Source organism: Corapipo altera, unplaced genomic scaffold (genome assembly GCF_003945725.1).
Source record: "Corapipo altera isolate COAL_440 unplaced genomic scaffold, ASM394572v1 57, whole genome shotgun sequence".
NCBI lineage: Eukaryota > Metazoa > Chordata > Aves > Passeriformes > Pipridae > Corapipo > Corapipo altera.
In genome coordinates, this window is record NW_020884905.1 from 1,597,155 (window position 1) to 1,620,824 (window position 23,670).

General features: G+C 37.9%; 1 protein-coding gene across 4 annotated transcripts in view; it reads left to right on the forward strand.

Moving 5' to 3' along the window:
* The window catches only part of PLPPR5 (phospholipid phosphatase related 5), a 151,524-nt gene that overhangs the window by 92,860 nt on the left and 34,994 nt on the right, over window positions 1-23,670 (forward strand). For 2 of the 4 annotated variants that reach the window (XM_027651657.1, XM_027651658.1), the window contains 4 exons: window positions 665-915; window positions 9,659-9,835; window positions 11,500-11,619; window positions 19,551-21,744. In XM_027651657.1, the coding sequence (XP_027507458.1) occupies window positions 665-915; window positions 9,659-9,835; window positions 11,500-11,619; window positions 19,551-19,583 (581 nt within the window). In that variant the 3' untranslated portion in view covers window positions 19,584-21,744. Of the gene's footprint in view, window positions 1-664; window positions 916-9,658; window positions 9,836-11,499; window positions 11,620-19,550; window positions 21,745-23,670 lie in introns of those variants that run through there. The other 2 variants (XR_003529036.1, XR_003529037.1) reach the window with 1 other exon arrangement.

Here is a 23,670-nt window from a genome sequence, read left to right on the forward strand (position 1 = left end):
TTTGCTGATATGTCTGATTAAAAAAGCTCTTTAGCATAAGTAACTCCTCAAATATATAGGTCTTTAGCTTGCTCTGTTGATACTGTGATTAATATGCCATGCATAGGGATTTACCCACTAGCAGGCAGATGAAAACAACTTGTGAATGGCAATATTGAATTATTCAGTATTTTAATTTCTTTACAGCTGCAAGGGAAAAGAAAATGTTTGTCCAGTACATGTTAAAACTTTTCAAGTTACTTCTCCATCAGTGCCTAGCTTCGTTGGTTCTCAAGGAGATTTATAGGGTGAAGAATGTGCTTCTGTCATTTCACCATCTTTAATGAACATAGGCAAAATTTATGTACCATTATAGCTACCTACCTCAAACAGGGAACATGCATGCCTAGGGGGCCTAGGAAAGTAGGGCACTTGCAAAGAGGTGAACGTGCTCCTATGGAAGATGGAGAGACATCAGGTGTGTGGGTACATTGCAGTGTTGCTGCTGCGGTTGTGTCGGAAAGTAACATCTCCAGCATGAGCTGTGATCTTTAGGGTACAGTACATGTGAGGATTTTTCATGTTCTTGAATGGAAGAAACTGGTATATTGCTTTGATAAATAATATAATATGTTGCCCTTTGGTGAAATTGTCAGGATATTTAACTCTTTGTTTCCATCTTTAGGAATTTACGCATTTGGACTGTTTGCTACGGACATCTTTGTAAATGCTGGACAAGTAGTAACAGGGAATCTTGCACCCCATTTTCTTGCACTTTGTAAACCCAACTATACAGCACTGGGATGTAAACAGTATACACAGTTCATCAGTAGCGTTCATGCCTGTACTGGAAATCCAGACCTTATCATGAAAGCCAGAAAGACATTCCCATCCAAAGAAGCAGCACTAAGCGTATATGCAGCTATGTATCTGGCTGTAAGTATATTGTATTATTTAATGTCACTATGTTGTTGAGAGCAAATGGCTCACACTGTGAGGGGGAGGAGGGAGGAATGGGCAGAAGATAAGGCAACTGTTGACTGATTATGTGTATGTAAAGCTTCTGTGACTTACTCTGAGGCCTTTGAGAATGTGATTCATTGGACTTAATTCTGACAAGGTGTAGTGGTTTCTGAGCCTTGAAAGCCAAGGCTGAGAGAGGGCAAGTTGTCCATAAAGGGTTACAGATTTAGGATAAACAGTTTCTTGGTTTACTTCTTCCCCACTTCCAGAGCTTGTAGGACGATACTTTGTTGGGTGGTAAAGAATAAGGGTAGGGACTGCCTCTGACTGATAGTGGTTCCTTTCCACATTTTAACCCAGTACAGATCAGTAGAGTTGCATATAGCCATATTCTTTGGCGAGGTGAAGCAGAAGGGTGGGCATATATATGCATCTGATCTCTGCAGTTTTCCTGAGATCTGTGCATGTCTTTTGGTACAAGGATTGGCATTTACAGGTACCTCACTGCTCCTGCAAAGTCAGTTTGGCTCTTATGCAATGAGGTGGACTACAAGACAATCCACCCTTCTTCCCCCCTCTCTCCTTTCAGTTACAGGGAATGATGAACAGAGCTGGGATAAAAACTGGTGTTTACTGCCTGGCATCAGAGCTCTTGTACAGGCTGAGGAGAGGCAGGGCAGAGGAAGAGTGATCTATGAATCTCACTCATGTAACTCTGTGAAGTATTCACTGGCTTAGTTTGGAGTGCACATCATTCTAGTCTTAAGCAGGAGCAAATCTTGTTCATGTATTGACCCCGGCACGTGCCTGTGGGAGTCTCTGACCTGACCTGAGCTGGTAATCAGTCCACTGTAGCCCTCTCTTTGGGCCCAGGGCCGCCCTCATAGTATCAGTGGGAAACCAGACAAGTGTGTGTGTATGTGTGTGTGTACCTCTGTGATCATTGCAGGAGTCATCCCTTTAATTCCCTCAGTATTTGAACAGTGGCCTGCCTATACATGTATATTGTGTATATGTATGTGTGTGTGTACACACATGTAGATGTAATTGTATGAGTGTGTATTGCTTTTGAGCATATACTGAATGACCCAATTTAATTCCTGATTGATCTGGAAACTGATATTTGCCAATGTGGCAAAGATCCCACCCCATCCACAGACAGTGTGTCAAATCTGTGCTTCTGCATATGGGTTTAGAACCAGTTGATTAAATCTGCAGCGCTGACGGTAACATTTACCAAAAGTTGCTTGTGAGCAATGTCATTTAAGAGATGTGGATTAACAGTTAGTACAAGCAAGTGTTATATGCAAATAAGAGATGATCAATAATATTCTATTCTAATTTGAGGCAACTGTAAGTCTCCTGATAGTATTGTCTTTATTTGGGGAGATATCTAAGGTTTTGCTTCACTGAAACATACCTCTAAATTTGGTGCAAGCTATTTTAGAAAATACTCAGAATTTTTATTTTAATTGCTCCTATTTTTCTCATCCATCTGTAAAGTTGTATTTCCACTGCTGCCATGAGTCACCGTAACTAAAGGAAACCAACTGTTCAGCTACTGCAAAGCAGGAAGGAAAATCGTATTAATACATTTTAAAAACAAAAAGTAGACATTAGTAAGGTTTAATGCCTAGTATCAGTGGCTTTTGACATGAGCAAGGAATACTTTATGCAAACCTTGTCTCTGGTCAATATACAGTTAGTGATATCAAAAATTAAAACTGCTGTGATCCATTTCATGACTATGTGCTCTTTCAGTACCTGCAGAAATAAATATATTCTATGTTGCTAGTGTATCGCTGCATGATGCATGACATTCATCATTTAACTGAAGCACTATAAGCTGCTCTTAGGACTTCTGAGTTCTTATAGTAGCTCCTTGATGCAATAGTACAATATTGGCAGGTTTTTTTTGTTTTTTGTTTTTTTTAATCCTACTGCATGATTGAAGATAAAAATACTGTTTATTACACACCGGGGGGGAAAAAATTTGCCATGTTCCAATGTTTGGGGTCATGTCCTTATGCTGACATGATGTTTGTCAGGATAGTTGGCCCTAAATAACAATTTTCTCATCACTGTTCACTGGAGTAGAAGATTTAAAACAGTAGCCTAGTCTTTGAGCCATGTTAGAAACAGTTATTGAGAGCATGGACATAAAAACCTCCATATATTACTCAGTATTTCATTAGCATATAATCTCTGGTACAAAATGTACTTTCTTTTTGGTTAACAGAAATTTGGGAGAGAGGGAGAGATTGTTACAGAATCCTCCCTGGATATTTTAGCCAACTGTGCACAAAACAAAACCACCTTAAAGACAAGAAACACACAACAAGCTGATCGAGTCCTTGCTCTCTGAAGGGATGAGGTAAATGCCATCAGACTTGTGTGATTTAACCGGTCAACCCGTTTAGAAACAAACCCTGTGCTTTATCTAATAATGCTCCTATCTAGTTCCATTGAGGTGCAGCCACGTTCTTATCACCTAGCATATTGTCTGGTTAACAATAGCTTCTTTTTTCATCTAAGTTCTTGACTCTTCTTTTTTCCCCCTTCCCCACTTTTGAGAGTGGGTGGCTGCTATGGTAACCCAGAATTCCCCTCCTGCTTGAAAGTACAGTCTTTTTCAAACAGTTGTATTGCTAATATTTAGACCTCTCTGTAAATGTTTTCCTCCATTACTTTCTTTCAAGAAGGACTTAGCAATGGAAATGTTGAATGGCAGCACAGTGGTTAGATGCTTTCTCTAGCCTGCTCCAAACATGCTCTCAATAATGCATTACCTGTCTTCTTCAGACTTTCAGGTTTATTTTTCCCAGTGTACCAGTGTATTTAAAATGAACTACTGTAAATCTATTCTGAAATCTCTAACCGAGCTGGCTACCACCTGTGCTTTTCCTTAGGTGTCTGCTCAACTTATCGGAGATCTTTTGTTTGTTTATTTTTGCTTTCATTTCTTATGAGCATTGCAATTCACCTTTCTCAGCTGGAACAGCATTTGCTAACATAGGTATTAAGGCAAACACTGCAACTTTATCAAATAGAATAGAATTGTATAAGCTAGATTTTGCTATGTGTAAGTTGACACAGCCTGGACAATTAGAGGGATGTTTTGAAGCAGCCAAGTATGCACATACTTGGGTTTTTTTCCACAACTGAGACACAGAAATGAGAAGTCATGAGTCCTTTTTTTTGGTAGGATTTCAAAGTGATATATGAAGATTTAGTCAACCTATTCCCATAGATTTAAATATAAGACTTGTGACTACCAGTCATCCTTTGATACTTCAGATCTAGGGGATTAGTTATTGCTAGTTGTAGTTCAAGACACATTTTAATTAATTCTCTAAAATTTTGCTTTTTTGTTGTTGTTCTTACTACATTGGACAAGAGCAGGTGGCAGCCAACCAGTCTGTAGGGAAGTGTCTGAACTTGGTGTTACCGCATACATTTCAGAATTCCTTTGGATTTGTAATAATAGAGGAACAGGCTTAATGTCTTGATAACATAACCCTTAAGTCTGTAGGCAGCTTTTGTTGCTTTGTACTGTGAGTCCTTGGCCTCATCTACTGCCTCAGACAGGACCAGCACGTAAAGCTTGCAAAGAGTTTCTTCTTCTCCGCAGAGCTTTTGTTTGACCTATGATCATCTTGCTCCTGACATTCTGCTGCATCATTTTTACAGTTTAGTGTGTTTGTAAGTCACTGGGAAAAGACAGCAAGGCCGTCAGGGCCACAGTGCTGGCAACATGGTGACATTCTCCTCAGTGTCCTTCCTTGATCCAGTTGTTAGCTGTAGGTCTAGTTTCGCCTGTGCTTTGTCTTGAAGTGCCTGTTTGGCTCCAGCTAAACAGGAAGCTGATGGAGGCAGGATAGGCCTCTGATGGACTTTCGAGAGTGTTTAGGAGGAAAAGTAGTAGCAGAGCGACCTTATTGAGTCAACTTTGTCCCTTTTTTGTTAGGAAATTAAAGAATTAAAGGATTCTTTGGGCTGTCTTTCAGGGGCAATGTTAGGAACGTGGAATTTCTTTTTGGTATCTGGTGCAGCAAGTAAAAGTACCCCTCAATACTAATTGTACCACAGACATCATGGGCTTCATATGTTGAGTGTGTTGGTTACTTTCAGACTGAATAATAAAATAACATTACAGTTTGATCCCGGTATTTATCTAAAGACTTATAGATATTTCATACCAGTCAGCTCTTCATGACAATTCAGTTGCTCAAGATAACAACCTCTGTATTCTTGGCACAGTGAAAGATGCCTCTTTCCTTCTCCAGTTGTTTACAGTTACAGCTGTGGGGAGCTTGTAGTGGTAAAATGAATAGTAAGGTTCAGAATTTCTAGAGCTTTCTTTTCCTTTTACCAATCCAGACCCCTGACTTTGAAAGCCAGTTTTTGTCTGGGGTCATCAGTAATAAGTGCAAAACATATGAAGAAAGGTGGAGGAGGCTTCAGAAATACTAAAAAAGATCTTCAGTGGGTAGTTGCAGAAGGACACAGATGATTTGAGAATATGACTGTGGTTTACTCTAGAAATAATTATTAACAGAAGAAGCTGAAGAGATTTTAGATTGTCAATCAGGATTCTAACTAAACATTGAACCTGGTTATAGACTACTACACCCCACTACTTTTTCAGCTTTTTGATCTCCAAGTGTCCCTGTTCTAGTAAGTATGATGAATATTGAAAGTTCCTTTGATGGACCATTTATAACATTTCTTCTATTACTTGAATAGTTCAGTATTATTTCTTTAATGATAACATACTGTAAAAGCAAAAGAAAACATGAAATAATTTATATTTGAAATGCTGCCTGAGATTGATGCCTGTACTGTGATTCCTTCCTCATTCTGCTTCATGAGTCATTGTTCACTGCCTGCTAATGGACTGGCCAATCCCCCAGACTGTCTGCTTCAGGGAGGAATGAAGGGAATCTTCTTACTGCATACCTGGGCCCCAGGTCGATGAAATCAGCTAGGAAAAGTATCCTCTCTCCTGGCTGGTGCATCCAGGCTGATGTCTAGCTCCCCTGTAACTAAAAGGGAAGTCTGGGTCCTATTCCATGTGTTGTTTGTGTGCGCAGATGTTTATGTGGGTGGGCCTAAAGACAGCTGAAAGATGCCTAGGAAGAGCTTCCAGCATAGCCCAGCAGTCTGCTTTGTCCCACACTAAACATAAAATTATGTGTTTTGGAATGATTTTGTTTGCACTGGATTTGGGACATATTTCACATAGGGCTTGCAACACGACACTTTCGAAATATTTCCCAGCACAAGCTGAGTGTCAATGCTATGATTATTCCTTACATTATGCTCTGAGCCAGTGATGTCAGAAACAGGTAGCTTGCTTTGTCTTTGATCTTTGAAATGCATGTTTTTCAAACCCACTTCATTTAAAGTTTTTCTTTCAATTTACAACGTTCTCTGACAGTTTCACTTCCAGTATCTTGAAGACTGAGGGTCAATATTTGCGGTTTTTCTGAAAATCTAGTAAATATTGTTATATTGTGTGATCAGGTAACAATCCACCTCCTTGTATGATTGACACTGTCTGTGTGCTGGTGTCACCTTTATATCTTTTAATACTAAAATCTTATTTCAGGAAGAAGGAAAAGCAGTAGCAAAGGTTCTTCAAGAGAGGATTCACCACTGATCTACTGTTGCAGAAGAATGTGCAACCTCCTAAATTAATTCTAACTGCTCTACCTTACATACAAAATCTCTGCCACTAGTCTTGCTGTTGACTAATTTAAAAGTTTGCTTTAATTAGATTCCTCATCTTCCAGTTTTTTTTCTTTAAAAGGAACTGAGATGAAGTTGTTCAGTAAACATCTTTACCCATGTAAAAAATTATATTGTCGTTCATTCTTACTAATGTTTTAAAATCACTGAGCTATTTTCCTTTGTTGCTATTACATTAATATTTATTAAAAGTAAGAGAAGAAGAATCCTGTCATCTTTTCAAGATGTTTATTCTTTGTCAATTACTAACTGTACTGGTTTATAACTTTTCCACCAGAATTAAGAAGAAAACAACAACTTAATGATATTTTTTTCTTAATGCAAATCAGATCTTTGACTGAGTGGACTGTGTTAACATATTGTTCTAGAGCTGCAAGAGGTCAAGTTTAAAAATGGATTATCTATGAATCCTGGCTTGGAAAGAGGCTACATTTGCTATATAGAGTTTTGCAGATATACAGACTTTTCATTCCATTGTTTCAGGAAAAGTTTACCTTGTTTCTATTGATTCTTAATATTTTAATATAATGCTATTCTTAACATCAGTGGTACCTGTTATTTAAAGAAAAGACCGAAATGGTACCTATGCTGACAGAACCCTCAGGTTATTTTGAGTAATGAACTGGGCATGACAATCTTGATTGAACATATAGGAAGGGACTTCACAAATGGAGGTCATTACTACCCATGTGAGGCACAGCATGAATGTGTTGAACCACAGCATGTGGTTGTTTCTGCTCAGTGCTTTGTCTGAGTAGGAATTTGAAGGACATGCTTGGTTGTGGAAATATTTTGAGAATTTTTTGAAGAGCACTTTTCAGTTTAGCTTTATATTAAAAATGTTGAAGTTTGACTGAAGTACTGCAGAATCAATCATTTGTATTATGTGTTTTGTCCTAATAAAAATGCAGATATTCTTCTTGAGTGATGACCAGGTGTTATAGATTACTGAAATAAGCAGGTTTTTCCTTCTCAGTAGTAATTTCAATTTAATATGCCACAATACAGAATTACATGCAGGATAGTTTCCTGACAACTTCCTTGTCAACTTCACCCAACCTGTTCTTACTGTGTATTCAAAATATTCGAATATTTTTGCTATCACCAGATGTCCTAACATGTAGTGTGAATGTGGATAATGGTGGTAGTATCAGGACTACAATGAGAGTCACTAAAATAGAGGGTTGCTGAGTTAATTCGTTATGCATTACTCTGTTTGTAGCTTGTAGAAAACCAGTGGGGCTAAAAAGCTGGAAATTACAGTTGCGGTTGTCCAGCCTTCTGCATGGTAAGAGTAACTCACTGAAGATAGCCTGCAAAATATAAGGAGCTAAGATAAAAGGATAGTAAGCAAAGGGAGAAACACTGTTCCTGAAATGGTCTAGGAAGAATAGAGGAGACATGTGGCCTGGAGATACATCCCAAACCTCCTTTTGCAAACCTCTACTCTGTCTGAATTAGTGGAAAGCTTGCTACTTGTTTGCTGTTCATCATATAAAGTACACTGAAGATTTGTGTGTTACAGTACTCTGATGTGATTTTAAGATTAAACTTTGTTTCATTCTCTAAACCTTGGATCTTTATTCAGTGTTTTGGACAAAATTATTGTCAGATATTGCTCTTTTTGACCAAATTCTGTCCACTACTTTATCAGTTAATTTACCCACACTTTCTAAACCAGTTCTTGACTGGATTATTGAAGCACTTCATTAATTGATTACACAGTAAATTCCACTGAAGTTTCAGGTAGTACAGAAAAAACCCCAACCATTTGTTGGCCAGAAACGTCGTACTGGTTCTTCAATAGAGATTCATCTGTTTCCCTTTGCAGTTCAAAGTGATGGCATTACACACTTGGATTCTCTAGTGCAGCTCCATAGGAAATACTTGCATTCCTCCATCAAAAAACTTGAACTCCATTTAAAATTTGAAGATTTAAGAACTTCAGGGGTTTAATTGGAGAAATTAGAAACTTTTTACTCAAAGATCTTGTCAGTTGAAGTTTTTTTTGTTGTTTTGTTTTTTGTTTGGTTTTTTTTGTTGTTTTGTTTGTTTGTTGTTTGGGGGTTTTTTTGAATGTGGAGAGTGGAGAGGTCTTTCAAGCAGTCTTAATGCCAAGAATCAGGAGAAAGGATATTAAAATATTTTATATTCCTTTTTTCCATTGGCCCATCAGAGCTTGGAAAGTGCGGGCTTAAACCTAGTAGTCACTAATCCACCTTAGGGCAGAAGAGCTTCTCTGTCATCGAGCAATGCTTTTAATTCAGTAGTATTGCACAGGGAAAGTCAGACTGCAAGCAGGGCAAATGGATTTCTCGCAGTCTGATGCATAAAACTTGCTGCATTTTAGATTGGTTTGTGTGAAGTACAGAGTTGTATTAAGTTCAGCACTGGTTGAAACCATTACACATTATTTATAAAAGTAAATACTGGCATTTAGTTTAATTTTCACTGCTGTTTGACACTTTTCTTTCACCTTTTCACTGATTTTTGACAAATCACTAATTAGTAACATGAAGGAGCGGTGTATACGGAAAAAAGGCATTTGCTAATAAAAACAAGGTCTTTATGTAACCTCTTTCAGAGTAAAGATCTTTTTCTGTAACTGTCAGCACTGCACAGTGGAAAATCAGTCTTTTTACCTTTATAAAAATAAATAAATACATAGATTGGGAGTAATAGGATAGGATTATCTAATTTGCCTGGTTTTCTGTGGGCTTTTCAGGTTCATATAAAATGTAATTTTGCTCTATGGTCTGCTTCTATTTCTATATCCCCAGCAAAAGAGCGTGGTGACTTTATCTAGTGCTCTATTTCCTAATTTCTTTACCATCTCCCCTTCCAAAAAAGAAAAAAAAAAGGCATCAAATACACAGAGTCTATTCAAACAAAATGTAGAGCTTTTATGCACTATTTAGTGGAAGAGATCCATCAATCTTACACTTTCTTCCTTTCTAATTTTCAGATGTATATCACCAATACAGTGAAAGCCAGAGGAACAAGGCTTGCAAAACCTGTTCTATGTTTGGGCTTAATGTGCTTGGCTTTCCTTACTGGAATCAACAGAGTAGCAGAGTATCGAAATCACTGGTCAGATGTAATAGCAGGATTTGTAATCGGAATGTCTATAGCAGTCTTCTTGGTAAGTGTGTGTCTGTGTAACTTCTGTTTGAAAAAAAATCAATGTTTAAGTTTGCATCTCTAAAAAAAGAAGAAAATCAGACCACTAAATGACAAAAGATGTGTTGCTAATTTTAGGGTTTTTAATTAGTTATCAGTTTCCTTTGTTATATTTAGATTCTCTCACAAATGTGAAGTCATGAAAGGACTGATTGAGTGATCTCTTTTGACTTCCATATAAACCAGACTGTAGCATTTCAAACAGTAATCTTTGCATCAAGGCCCACATTAAGGAATTATATATGCCTCAGAAAAACATATAGTTATGATTTCATGTATAAAGTATTAAATTTGATGTAGTGATACCACTGATCAGAGAATAGGTAGCATTTGTTTTTCTGACTTTAAAGTAACCCTAATGAATTCCTTTCATGTTGATTTGGGTTTACATTGAAATTTTGTGTTATTCTGTATAAAAAACCCCACCATCTTTGTTTAACCTTTTCCTTTTCTGGAGCTCTGTTCCAAAACCTGATTGTTAACCACAGTTCCCAATGACTAGTGTCTGTGTCAGAAAGCTATTTCTAATCTATTCATCGCCTTCACTAATATCTGCAGTGCAAGACTATAGAATAGAACAGTCACTGCTGTTTACTGCCTGCAAATTTGTCTGCCTGGCTGCTTGTAATAGTTCTAAGTACACCTTTGATTTTTTTCTCCGTGAAAACACTTTTGAGGTTTTTTCTTGGATTGCAAGGTCTTGGTCTCAAGATCTTGCATCTGAAGACTTGGCTTGGCTGCGAACTCTCTCAGGGATGGCTGCGATGGGTATTTTCTATCCTCTGAGAAATGCAAGGACAGTTGCAGGTCTCCTTTAAAATATATACCTACTTGCATTTCCAAATGTTCCCCTCCACACAAGGTGTCCAGGAGTTATACTTGGTTGTTCATGTTTAAGTTTTTATATTCTGTTCATTCCCCCAAAGTAACAGAAAAGAATAGAGAAGAAATCTGTCTCACACTTTTTCTTATATTGTGATGTATATTGCATAAACTCCTTTGAGTAGCATGATATCAAATTTAGTTGTGTTTTGAAGAAAATACGGTTGGCAAAGATTGCTACTCAGCTGAGCATCTGAATTAGTAGAAACACAAACAAACTGGTGTATATCACATTCCTAAGTCCCTGTGGGAGAACCACTGCTGCCCTGACCAGATTTAGAGTTGCATTTAGACTTGGGGATGGTCCTTGCCTTGTTCCCTTTCTCACTCTCCATTTGAAGAAGTCTTTGCTGATCAAAACTTAGAGGGTACTGGCCTTCATAGGAGTTTAAGGTTAATGCCATGTGCTGCTGCACGTGCTCTGGACATCTCTTCATGACATTGATAATTGGTGTTCTATTATTCAGATTGAGTAATGGATTTTCTTTATAAAGGATTTTCTTTATATAAGAGGGTTTTTTAGTTCCCAAATGATGCATGTAACAATAAATTGGTTGAAAGTCTTTTGTCTTGAAATATTAATTACGGATTTTCTGTAAAACACGAACTTCACATTTCAGTGTTTCTACTATAAAGCTGTGACTAAAGCTGGTGTCATTTCTGCCTAATTATGGATGTCAGGATCAAAGCTCAAAAAAATAAGTTGTTCCTTAGCTATACTGTTTATCTTCTAATCCCTTCTAGGTTGTTTGTGTGGTAAATAACTTCAGAGGACGTCAGCCAGAACATGAGCATTCTCATATGGATAATCTGGCCCAGATGCCCATGATCAGCATACCCCGAGTAGAAAGCCCTTTAGAAAAGGTAATGTCTGACTTTTTTAAAAACAATGAAATTAAATGTAGCTTTCCTGGAAGGACACTCCATGGGAGGCTCTTTATGAGGACAATGGCTCTATATCTGTCCAGTTTACTGATGTAGCTGCTGCCAAGTCCATGGAATCAGGATGAGTAGTAGATCTGAGGCCTCTTCCCTTGTGGTCCTGAAGTAAATTTGATTAACACTGTCTGAGAGTCCACAGAACTTGAAGTGCTTGGAAAGAAAATCTAAACCCTGGGCCCAAGGGGTTATGCAATTCAGGTACAGGTGGCATTTGTCCTATTTCTTTGTGATATGTTCTCAGAGCATCCAGTCCCTTCTGGATCAGCTGTGGTGCTTTTATCATCAGATACATGCTAACTCCAGGACAGGGGATTACTCTCACTTGGAAGTGAGAGTAACATGGGTCTTACAGTAACTGCATAAACCCCATGATGTCTTGTCAAAACAAATAGGATTTTGGACAAGGGCATGCTAGTGATAATTTTCAAGCCAAATCTTTTTCCTTGAGTAAGTATCACAACATGTGTTTAAAATTTATTTTAGTTTACTGTGATAATCATTTTTGGTTTTTGAAGATGATGATGTGTTAGGTAAGATTATGTCTGAACAATTTTGTGAGCAAACAAGTAGTGAAATAGATAGTAAAGAATTCTACAATGGATAGGGCACTAAAAGTACTTTTCTATGGCATTCTTTTAAGAAGAAATGTTTTTAACCATTTCCTAGCCTGTCTTAGCCACTTGGAAGTGGTGGAAGTTGTCCTTTAGTAAGAATTGCTGCTAGCCCTGGGTGTTTTATTCCTTTCCTTGAAGGGAAAGAAGAGTTTTTTTCAGAATGGTCCAACATGCCTTTTTGAACCAAATGTGTCTAAGCTACTTCTGCTGATATCTTGTCATAAGGAGGTCAGAGTCTCATTTGCTTGAACAAGTATTTACATGATGAGTGTGTATCTTCAAAATAATCCATTCAGTAAACTTTCTGTAAAATGTCAAAACAAAACAAGATGTCAGTTGGCCTAGGACATACCACACTAATAAGAGCATGTCTTATTTACATGCTAGGCTCTCCTGCAATAGCAGCCATTTCTGTGGCTCAAAAGCCATCCTAGCTAATAACCCTGTCACTCATGATGAATAATGTTCTTTTCCTGAGACTTGGCCTAGTCGAGATGCTGTGGCGAAAGCTATTTGTGAACTGCCCAGGACTCTGATATGAACGAACTTCTTTCATTCTGAACTCGTATTCCTGGGGCAGTAGACAGCAGCTGTTTGGGGGAATGGAACTTCTCTCTAGATAACTAAATTGGAGACTGTCTGCAGGGTGCTAACACTTGGTGAGATCTCAGTGTATGGGTTCATCTTTGTCTGTGTTGCAAAACCTTTCTCTTTTCCAGACAGAGATGATGGAATGTGAGGACAGTAACGTGGAGACTTTGCTAATTGTTGGGAAATGCTTTCTTCTGTTTCCACTCTCAGAAACTTTAAATTTGAATTAGCAAATAATTCATGAAAAAGTTATTTACATGTGAATGCTTTAGATTTTGAGTTTCTGTGGATTTATTTTTATTTATTTTTTTTTTTTTAATTAAATGCTTAGTCCAAAGTTTTAGATAGGAGACAGACCCTGTTTAATAAAAGGCACTAAGAATAATGCTTATGGGGAACTAAGGTCTAAATTAAGTTAGTTATTCTCAATTAATTACCATCACTACAAGCATTATTAACTTAGTCTTTGCTTTTTAACTCCCTTCCTATTTTACATCCTTTGTTCTCCACTGAAGATGGAGCGATACTAAATAATTTGTGTGCTATTTGCCTTTGCCTGGGTATGTGTGAGTTGATTTTCACTACATTTCAATTAGGACTGTTCTAGTTCAACATTCTAAATGCACATAGATTTACATTTGGCTTATTTTAAAACTGTATTTTCTTATTTTCAGTCTGCAAGCTCCTGTGTCAATATTAAAGACAGCTTACTGTCAGAAATTAGCTACTAAGAGTAGCACAAATCCTAACTGTCTGAAGTTATCAAAGGCTAAGCAGCGCAAGCACAAAGCAATGCAATTGTGATTGGTGTTTCAAAATAATAACTGTATAGGTATCTGGGAGCAACCAATTCAAAGATCCTGTTTTAAAGAACTTCTTTAGAAATGCCCACCAGGTACGACCTCACTCATTGCTATTTTGTTACAAATTCACCCCCAAATGAAAAAGCACAGGGTGCATCACACAGACCTGGAAGCAGGTTACTTTTCTGTTTCCAGATCTGCTACTTGCTATTCCAGTGCTTTCTCCATGGAGAATGAATGCTCTTCGCATGCTCGCCGTGCTGCCACTGTCTGAATTCTGGTGGAGGTCGAGCTACATTTGAAGTGCACTTAAATAGGAATAAGTGTACTTGTAATATTCTGAATTGAACTGCTGCTGGTTAATGACAAGGTTAGATAACTGTTGGCATGACACTTCTGTTTAATTGTGGTGCATGCAGATGATTAAGCTGTTCTGCATGGGTACCCACTCCTCATGCATTCAAGCCATAGTTGCAGAGTGTCTCCTTGAAGAATCCTTGCCAGAGCTGGCTCAGCAGTGCAGACTTAGTGCTTTTACCTTAACTGCAATCGTATTCAGAATTAGTGAAAAGAATGGAAGCCAAGAAACCTCATCACTCACCCATCTGCTTCTTCTCTCCTGTCTCTGATCTTGTTCATCTCTTACAAGATAATTTGTGTTTCAGTTAGCTGGCACTCTCCTACAAAGAGTAAACTCATTCTGCCACAGTCAAGGTTACAGACTCCTGTTCTTTTGCAAGACTTACTGAGAAATGGGGATATTCTGGGTGTTACCTGGAAGAGTTTAAAAGCTCAGCTTCATCCAGTGCAGTCACAGACTGTGTTTTCTCTGTTTCAGAGGAGTCTGACGTTATTTCATGAAAAAGTCACCTGAAATTGGCTGGGGCTCACAGACGGCTCCATGCATGTCTTGTAGTAGCTTCTGATTCTCCTAACCTTTTTTTACATTTTTTTTGTTTTGGGGTTTTTGATTTTTTTTTTTTTTAAATAAGTATTCTAACTTTGAAAAAATCAAGTACAAAGGCAACATGGACCGTTTTAGGACTAACTGAAGCAGTAGATAGAATAGTGAGAGAGAAGGTTTTAGGAGGAAGTGTTTGGTTAGGAGATGCGCTGTGGTTCATCTCCTGTGGGATGAGATAATCACTGTGTCTGATAATCAGTTCTTTCTGTAGCTATTCAGTGTTACTTATTTACACAGAGGGTTCTTTGCAGTGCTCTGTTTGACAGCTAAAGTGCATTAATTCCCCAAGTTCTGCTTGGCGTTCCTTTATACTGCCACTTCTGTCAGCAGTGCCCCAACCATGTTCCAAAACACAGTCCCTGTTCCTTGTTACAAAGTGGTTTCTTACACTTCCCCCATAGGACTATCTATCCAGCATGACTGAACTAGAAAGAGATAGATTAGGTACTCTCTTTTTCTACTGTTTCCAACTTTTAATGGTAATAATTATTTGGAATTCCTCTCATAATATGTGACATTGCTATTGCCCATTGTACCAGTTGCTACTATCAGGATTAATTGTCTCAGAAATCTTGTTGAGTTTGACACTATAATTCTTTTTCTATTGTGTATGTGCCAAAGGTAGTGGTGATAAAACCTTTTAACAGTAGTAAGTGCAGATATTGCAATGAGTTTTGATAGTATTTATTATATGCCCTTGTGATCACACAGCAGCATGGCCTAGGGAGTCTGGTCTGATCCCTGCAGCTCTCCAGGGAGGCTGAACACCTCTCACTGAGTTCACAGCTAAAAGCAAAACACAAAGGTGTTTTAGCTTATGGTGCTATGAGCAAATGGGGAAGATGGTTTGTGTCTATTTCTCTTGCTTCAAAATGTTTTAGTTGATAAATATCCAAATACTGTAGTGCTTGATGTCCAAAAGTATACATAGATATCCATACATAGTTTCTCCAGGTAAGTTTGAGGAAAGCCCATGTGCTTACATTAGCTTTTAGGCAGTTTTCAAATTTCTGTTGGCATAATGGTTCTCCCTGATAATACAGTCTGTTAAAGGAGACATAATACAACATTGTTTCACACACCTCAACCCATAGATGGGAGAGTCAGCTCATAAAAAACCATAAGCAATTTTGTTTCAATGTCAGGCAGCTGAATTTGAATTTCTATCCTACTCTTCGCTTAAATCAGCTTCTACGGAATTGTACAAGAATTATTTCTGTTTGAATGCAAACTATGATCACCACGTCTAACGTTCAAATAAAATAATATTTAAATATGGGAAGTGGAACAATATATTCAGTGTGACCTCCTCAACTATGCATGTTGTAGGTGTTACAGAATCAAGGTATTAGTAACAATCAAGAAGATCCTTTGCAGCGAAACTCCCTAAAAGCTCGCATCATTAGGTTCTTCTCCTGGATATCAGGAACAGACCGTTTTGAACAGCTTCGCATAAGGCAATAAACGTATGTGCGCGAGAGCGCACCTGAGTGAGTGTGTGGGAGAACCACGGCAGATGCAGTGTGGCGGCAGCGTTCTGTGCAGGTCTGCAATGTTTGAAATGGGGAATTTCACTTGAATGCATTTTTTTTCCTCTAAAAATTTGGTTGTCTAGTAAAAGCATAAAATATACTCTGCAGACTCCGAGAATTGTATGATAACAGTATTATTATTGTTTGATAAATTATAATTTGCCTGAACTACTACCATAGTATTTTTCTGTTTCTTTTAACAAGGACTACAAACAGTTTTACAAATTCCTGTTGTCAAAAATGAAAAAATTTTAGGATGATGACTGTTTCTGAATATTTTTAACTGAATTGATGATAACAGAACAAAAAAAAAGTTCAGTATATATAATGTATGTTGAAAACTGGAAATCACAAGAAGTTTTAATGTATTTTTTCAATGCTTTAACATTATAGCATTGCTTATGAACAGAAATTAATTAAAACTTAACAGAAGATATACAGGTGTGGATCATTTCCCCAAGTAACCTGCACTCAAGGCTTAGCCTTTAGCTTTCCCTTTTTTTTTAGTGGTGTGAGAGCATGGTTATGATGCATGCCTTGCTCACCAAGCTGATACTGTCTATTTAGAATGGATAGTACAAATACTGATGGGCCTGTCTGTGAAACTGCTGCCACTGAGCAGACCCTCAGCATTTCTAATTCTTTTGAGTACTGTAGGGAAAATAATTTCCCATGGAGTTGGAGAAGCTGAGGTCTCGTGCATGTTTTTCGCTTGTCTCCTGCATCTGTGTGCATCTGTTTGCTGACAGTAGTTAGTATCTCACACTGAACTTTATGACAGTAAACCTAAGCAGAATTAAGAGAGTTTAAATGCAGTTATTTAAGGAGGGATGCTGTTTGTTTATTTTTTTCTGCTGAGTCTCAGCAAGGCTTATTTGTAGTTTTGCCTGAGACAATAACGTGAAAAAGCATGAATAACCAGACAGTTGCATGAATCTGTATCAGTGATTCTTGCCATCAGCAAGTGATTAATTTTGACCTAGTTATGCATCACCCTTCTGAGTCCATTGGAAATGAATTGACAGTCCTTTACTAGGGTCCGAACCAATAGGTCCATGATCAGGAGCTTAGCAGTTCTCTTTGAGGGTTTATTGAGGAAGGGAGATTTTTTTCTGTTACTATATCCCATGCCTCTGCATGTCCTTCCAGACATGGTGACCCACTCATTTTGGGAGTATAGCTGGCAGGAGTATGAACCACATTCTCCTTTCCTTAAATAATAGTTATTCAGTCCCGAATTAAAGTCACGTGAAAGAGCAGTTGGTTCTCTGCATCACAGGCAAATGTGTGTCACTTAGGGAAAGGGATGGCACAAAGCAGGACTTGAAAGAATTGATTAAAATAAAGAGGAAATTTTTTCCCCTCCAATTCCTTGGTTTTAGATCATCTTACTTATTAACAAAGTGAATAATTTTAGACTGATGATAGTTTAAGTTGACAGGATGACTTTTCAGGTCCAAATAAAGAAAAATAAAGTAAATACTATGAAGAAAATGTCATAATAACCTCACAGCAGCTCCAGAGTCATTGAGTTTGCCTGCTATATCATCTTTTGTGTACTGAAAACAGAAGATGGCCAACCAACCAAAATGCTTTGAATTCTTAATTTTTGTTTTCTAATTAGGAAATCTAATTTTGCATTTCTTCTGCGGTATTAAAATCTGCAAGCAATGACATTTGTTAATATTGTTTACTGAAAACATTTTCACAGAAAGTGGCACACTTTTTTTTTCTAATGCTTCTTTAAAAATTCTGCCTACGGTTTAAAATAATTACTATTTTTTTAAAATGTACTTATTCTGTTTTGGAGAAGAACTTGTATAGATGCTTGTATATAGATGCTTACTATTTGGTAGTATTCTCTTATGAAAGCTGTCATAAAATACAGCAAGAACATTGCTAGAGCTAAAATGCATGTTGTAGGGGAGGTGGAAGACAGCTTCTCCTCCTGGACACAGTACGGTTACAGCACAGTGAGAGTGAGAGAGAGAGCAAAGCTGACAGCCTGGCTTGGAGAGGGGGGATAAGGGGCAGCTCTCCAATGCTCCCAGTCAGGGTATTTCTGATTTCCTTTCTCTATTGTGCAAATCAAAGATGCCTGCCTGCTTTCCCCTGCGCAGACTGATAGACAAATATTCTGACAATTTAAAGAACTGAGAAATATAAACTTAGGTGGTGTCCACTGTTTCTCTCCGGCACTTTCTGTGCTGTGTGATAAAAAGATTTTCTGAAGGACTTCCCTTAAGCAAAAAGCAAGAGGTCCCACTCTCTCCAAGTTATCTACATAACTCATCCTCTTCAGCTTACACCTCCTCTCTTCTGACTTTAGTCCACTCCAGGAGGCAAAGTGATGAGAAAAATCTGCAGTGCTTTGCTTGGTATTTTACCCTGTGTGCATTTTTGTGCTGGGGAGCAAACACATGACCTAACATCGAGAGTCCCTTGATTAATTTTATGCATTACATGTTTTATAAAAAATGGTGGCAGTCAAGGGTACTGTGTGTGCCTCAAGGGAACGTACGTTTCCTTTGGATCCTGCACATCACTGTGCAGTTGAGACTTTACTTGTCGAATGTTTGCAGAGTCACTTGCTTAGGTTAGAGTATGAAAAAGTAGCAAAGCTCTTTGGGATGCTGCATTTTTACTGTGTAGAGTCACACATAGTATATTCACATTCTGATACACATCTTTGTGTTCATAAGAATCGTCCCATTGATGAAAAGAGGAAAATGTTCTTACACAGCAAGTGAAGAGGACACTGCAGTGATTCTGAAAAAGAAATTTTTAATATGATTCTCAACTGATAAATGGACTTTGGTTGTAGCATTTTGCTACTCAATTCAGTGCCATCAAGCTCAGGGGGAGAACTTATTCTTAAAAAAATTAATATTAGAATTTTATTTACACTGAAATAGAAAATGATAATCTGTCAGAAACGGTCATTTTAATTTCTAGGAATTTTGTTTTAAATCATGAATAATGTAGCAATAAAGGTACAGCTAACTCAATTGTTCACGTTGTTACTTCATTAAAAAAAAATCCCAAACATTTAAAACTAAAATATTGTAGAACCATCACACCTAATAACTTTGTTCAGCATACTTCCCTATCCAGTCTTTCAGCGGTTAACAAAGAATTGTCTTGAGAGTGAGTGAGAGCGCTGCAGTGAAAACCAGTTTTATTTGCAATAAAATATTGTAAATATTGTAAATAAAATATTGTCCTGCAACAATCTCCAAGTACAAGGCTGCCCTTAAAGCTCAAGAGGCAAAAATTTTCACAATGGTGACTGCTGTCTATCTGTGTGGTTTTGTGGTTTTTATCTGTTTGTTTTTCCTTTAACTTGTAGAACCACATCACGGCCTTTGCAGAAGTCACATGATGTTGACGCTGATGTATATTCACTCCATTGGACTTCATCTCTTTTCACAGCCCACACGTGATATTTGCAGTGTATCAAAAATAAGAAATTTTTAAAAGTCCTATTTCTGACTTGATTTTTACGTCATTAAAATGATACCAACATTTTGAAGAATTCTTAAATATTAGGATGTCACTTTACTTTCTAGCAAAAATATTAACTGTTTACTTTTATGATGGAATGGGACAAACTGAGCACTAATTATAATACCCTCTATTTTGGCTTCTCATTGTTTTTAATGGTTCCTGTACCTATTCCAACAGTACTTTGTATTCTGATTTAACTTTGATTTTTAAAATCTACATTTTTAATTGAGCATGAACTTGTTTCCATTTGAGGCGATTTCAGTGTATAAAAACTAGACAAATATTATGTTCTGTATGAAGATGCTGTTTGCACATTGTATTACGCTGTATTTCATGTAAGATATCATTCAAACAATATGTTACATGTAAGACTGGTGCTTCTGCTTTTGAAGAGAAAAAAATGCCAATTTTTACTGTAATAAGTATTGTATCATAATTAAAGGTTTATTTATTTGGATATTTTCCTGACATAATTGTAGTTGAATTGTTGTTTTGTAGTTCTTTAATGTCTTGAATGATATATATGTATCTAGGTTAAAAGAAATGAAAATAATATAGCAAGTTTGATCATTGATATATTCTTTATTACTAATGATATCCCATGAAAGGTTAAGGGTTCTGTTCTTAGCTTAGCATATCTGATGGAAGCCAGGCTATTCATAAGTCATTTAAATGATTTATTTAAGAAAGCCTGCATCTTCTCATGTTTGTTGTGCTCCCTGATACTATTCTGGGAGAATGGGTGCTAAAGTAAGAAGAGGGTCACTGGCTTAGTGAGAAAAGTGCATCTGAATTTCTACTCTCCATTTTCATGGAAAACTCACGGTAAAGCCAAAATGGCTTCATTAATTTTCTTCAACCTAAGTGGCCAGGACAGGCAGATTTTCTACAAAGCTTTCTATCTCTGTTTGTGTTTCAGGCTCTTGTTCTTGGGGGGGAAAAAAAAAAATCCTCTGCCAGTCTGTGTGGTGTTGATGAATTGATTTTTCTTCAACATCAGGCGATATTATCATAGCTCTGTTATCACTGCGAATAATCAGATTAAGTCTCCCCTTTAAAAGACAGTTGTGCTGACAATACGTAGGGAAGTTGTCCTATAAAAATTGAGCACCAAATGGATCGGAATATTGTAGATGCTGACGACATTCTTAATGTCTGCTGGAAAGTTTTCCTCTGGCAACAGCTGGTAAAATGCTAGCACTACAGAAACATTGAGAATACTATTGTTCAGTGCAGGCTGTTGAGCATTTTAGGCCTTAAATTTTCTACAGTTCCATGTATTTCCTGTGCGTTAATCATTGTTAGAGTATGTTTGAAACATAAGGATGTAGAAGTGGGTATATTTTTTTTGATGATGAATTTTAATGCGTTCCCGCGTAGTCATCAGGTAATGCCCACTTTTTCCTTTTTGTTTTAACCTCTGCTTTCACTAAAATTCAACTACCTAAAGAGTGCTTGGCAGACAGGGCAAGGCCAAGTCGTCTTTCAGTGCAATAGAGCATTTGTCACAAAGTCATTGTGCTAAGCTGAGAATTAAGAGAGTGAAGAAATATATCAATGGGGAGAAAAATCTTAGAATAGAGTCCTTAGCTACAACTACAATACTTAGGTGCTTGAAAATCCACCTTTATTAGACTATCAGCTGTGTTTACAAAATCGTAGTAGATCCAAAGTTTGTATCACCATGTTAGGCACACTCACCCTTCTCTTAGTCTAGGTAGTTAGGGTCCAAGGTACTAATGATTTCTCTGTGTGCAGATTTAAGTGAAATCTTCACTCGTTTTTGCATGGTAGCAAACCTGCATTTTTTATATCTGATTTATAAGATTACCAAGAGATTCTTTTATGTTAAAAGAGATGACTCTTTCAGTGTACTGTATATCATCAGCTTGTAACTGGTCTCTTTCTCAGGATCTTTCCCAGTCAAATATTTGGGTTAAATTTATCATACTATCTCTGTGAACCAGCAGTGAGAAAACAAAAAGAGAGACACTCTGCTGTATAATGTATTTTTAAATAAAATAATTTTTCATTCATATGTAGTGTATGTTTTTTAGATATCTGCTTTAGATATATTTTGGTTGATAGTGTACCTATAACAAAATTATGATTTTTTGTCAAATGCATTTGTTGATATATTTTCACAATGAACCAGGAATCCCCACAGAACTACCTTCCCTTAAAGGTGGTTCTGCTGAAATTGAAAAGCATGAGAAGAGGAGCTGTATTGCAGAGTCCCCACAGCCTGCTGGTGAAGGACTCTCCCCAGGATGTGGACCAGCCAGGCTCCAGACCCTACTTTGATTAATTTTCAGAAGTGGCAAGAATTTGCTCACTCACAGCTGTAGCTCTCCACTGCCCTGAAACTTGGGCCTTCCATCTTCTGTTCTGGACCCGAAAAACCTTTCAGGAGGAACATTTTGCCAAAACAAAAGTAAGTTGGCATTTTCTGACTAAAATGTCTTTTTGGTGGTTGCTTTTAAAAAAATCCCAGTGATGAGCCTATGACAAGCATCACTCCTCATTCAGGGAACATTCTGGTGCAGAGTGGTTCCTACTGGAAACAGTGTGGTTGAACCATTTCAGTGGTTTTGAATGCAGCTGATTTTATTGTTCTTGTGGACCTTTTCTGTGTGTACTTCAGTGAAATAGCTCTGCTCTATTTATAAATGAGATGTTTAAGAAGCATCTCTAATGTTATATGCCACTGTGTTCCTAAAAATGGAATTTGTAAGGCATATGGGGACACCAGCTGGGCTCATATCCATACCATTGCAGACTCTTTTATATGTATTCTGCTGTTTGTTAATAATCATGAACCGCATAAGACATACGGTGATAGCACCCAGGCTCCTATCTCTTCAGCTTTTAAAAACGTTCATTTTAACAATATGTATTAAAAGAGGATAATGTTGGTATTTTTCAGCTGCAATTTTCTTTCATGTGTGCTGTTGCCTTCTAATTTTGTTGCTGCCCAAGATCACAGTAAGTGCTACAGTCCATTTGCACATTAGGTTAGCAGGGAGCTTTTTATACTCTTCTGAAGTCTAATTCTGGTATTTCTGAGGCTTACCATCAGAAAGCAGAGTGCATTACATTTTAGGAGCAGAGAAACTGGGTCTATTTTGATCTAATACATCGCTGGCCATCTGCACAACCTTGGCCTTGGGGACACTCAGGAGCATTTGCAGACAGAAAAGCGAGCAGACCTCCAGACCTCTCAGCCCTGCAGCACCTCCCTCCAAGCACATCAAAAGCATTTTTACCCATCTCTGCCTCTGACAGCTGACTCAACCCAAACACACCGGATTTTCCTACTGTACACCAGCATGAACACTTTTGTTCTCCCCTCAAGCACCTTTGAAATACTGGACAGATCAGGCAAGATGCCATGTCCTCACCCTGAAGTGTACTACAGCTGGAGCCAGCAGCTGCCTGGTTCTCTCTTGGACAAGTGGAAAGCTGAATGAAGACCAAGTATGGTTCCAGCTTTTGGCCTTCTCCTCCACTTTCTAGGCCTTTTGTTTTTCAGGGGCTTCCACAAAGGAAAGTAAAGGAAATCTTTAAAGTCTCTCTACGTGCTTGAACTTCTGCTGCATGCCTAGGGTGTGAAAGGTTTACACTTGCTATTGGCCACTAGGGACTTCCCCTAAAACACAGTGTTGCCTTTTTGTCATTCTCTCCTGTGCGAGGATGGCTGAAAAAGCTTCTTAGAGTTTCAAGGTTTGACCTGATGTTCGGGGAAGAAGACACTGTGAACACCCCAGAAATAAATCCCTGCCAGAGTGGGAATTGGAAGCCCTGGTGTGACTGTGATAAGCCTGCTTGTTTCCTCAGCACTCGCCAAGTTGCTATGTTAAGGTATGACTCTAATGGGGTTGCTGTTGATACCAAGCTGCCTTATGAAGCCCTAGTACACTTCTATCACAAAGGATTAGGTGCTTGGTTCCGTGCTCAATACT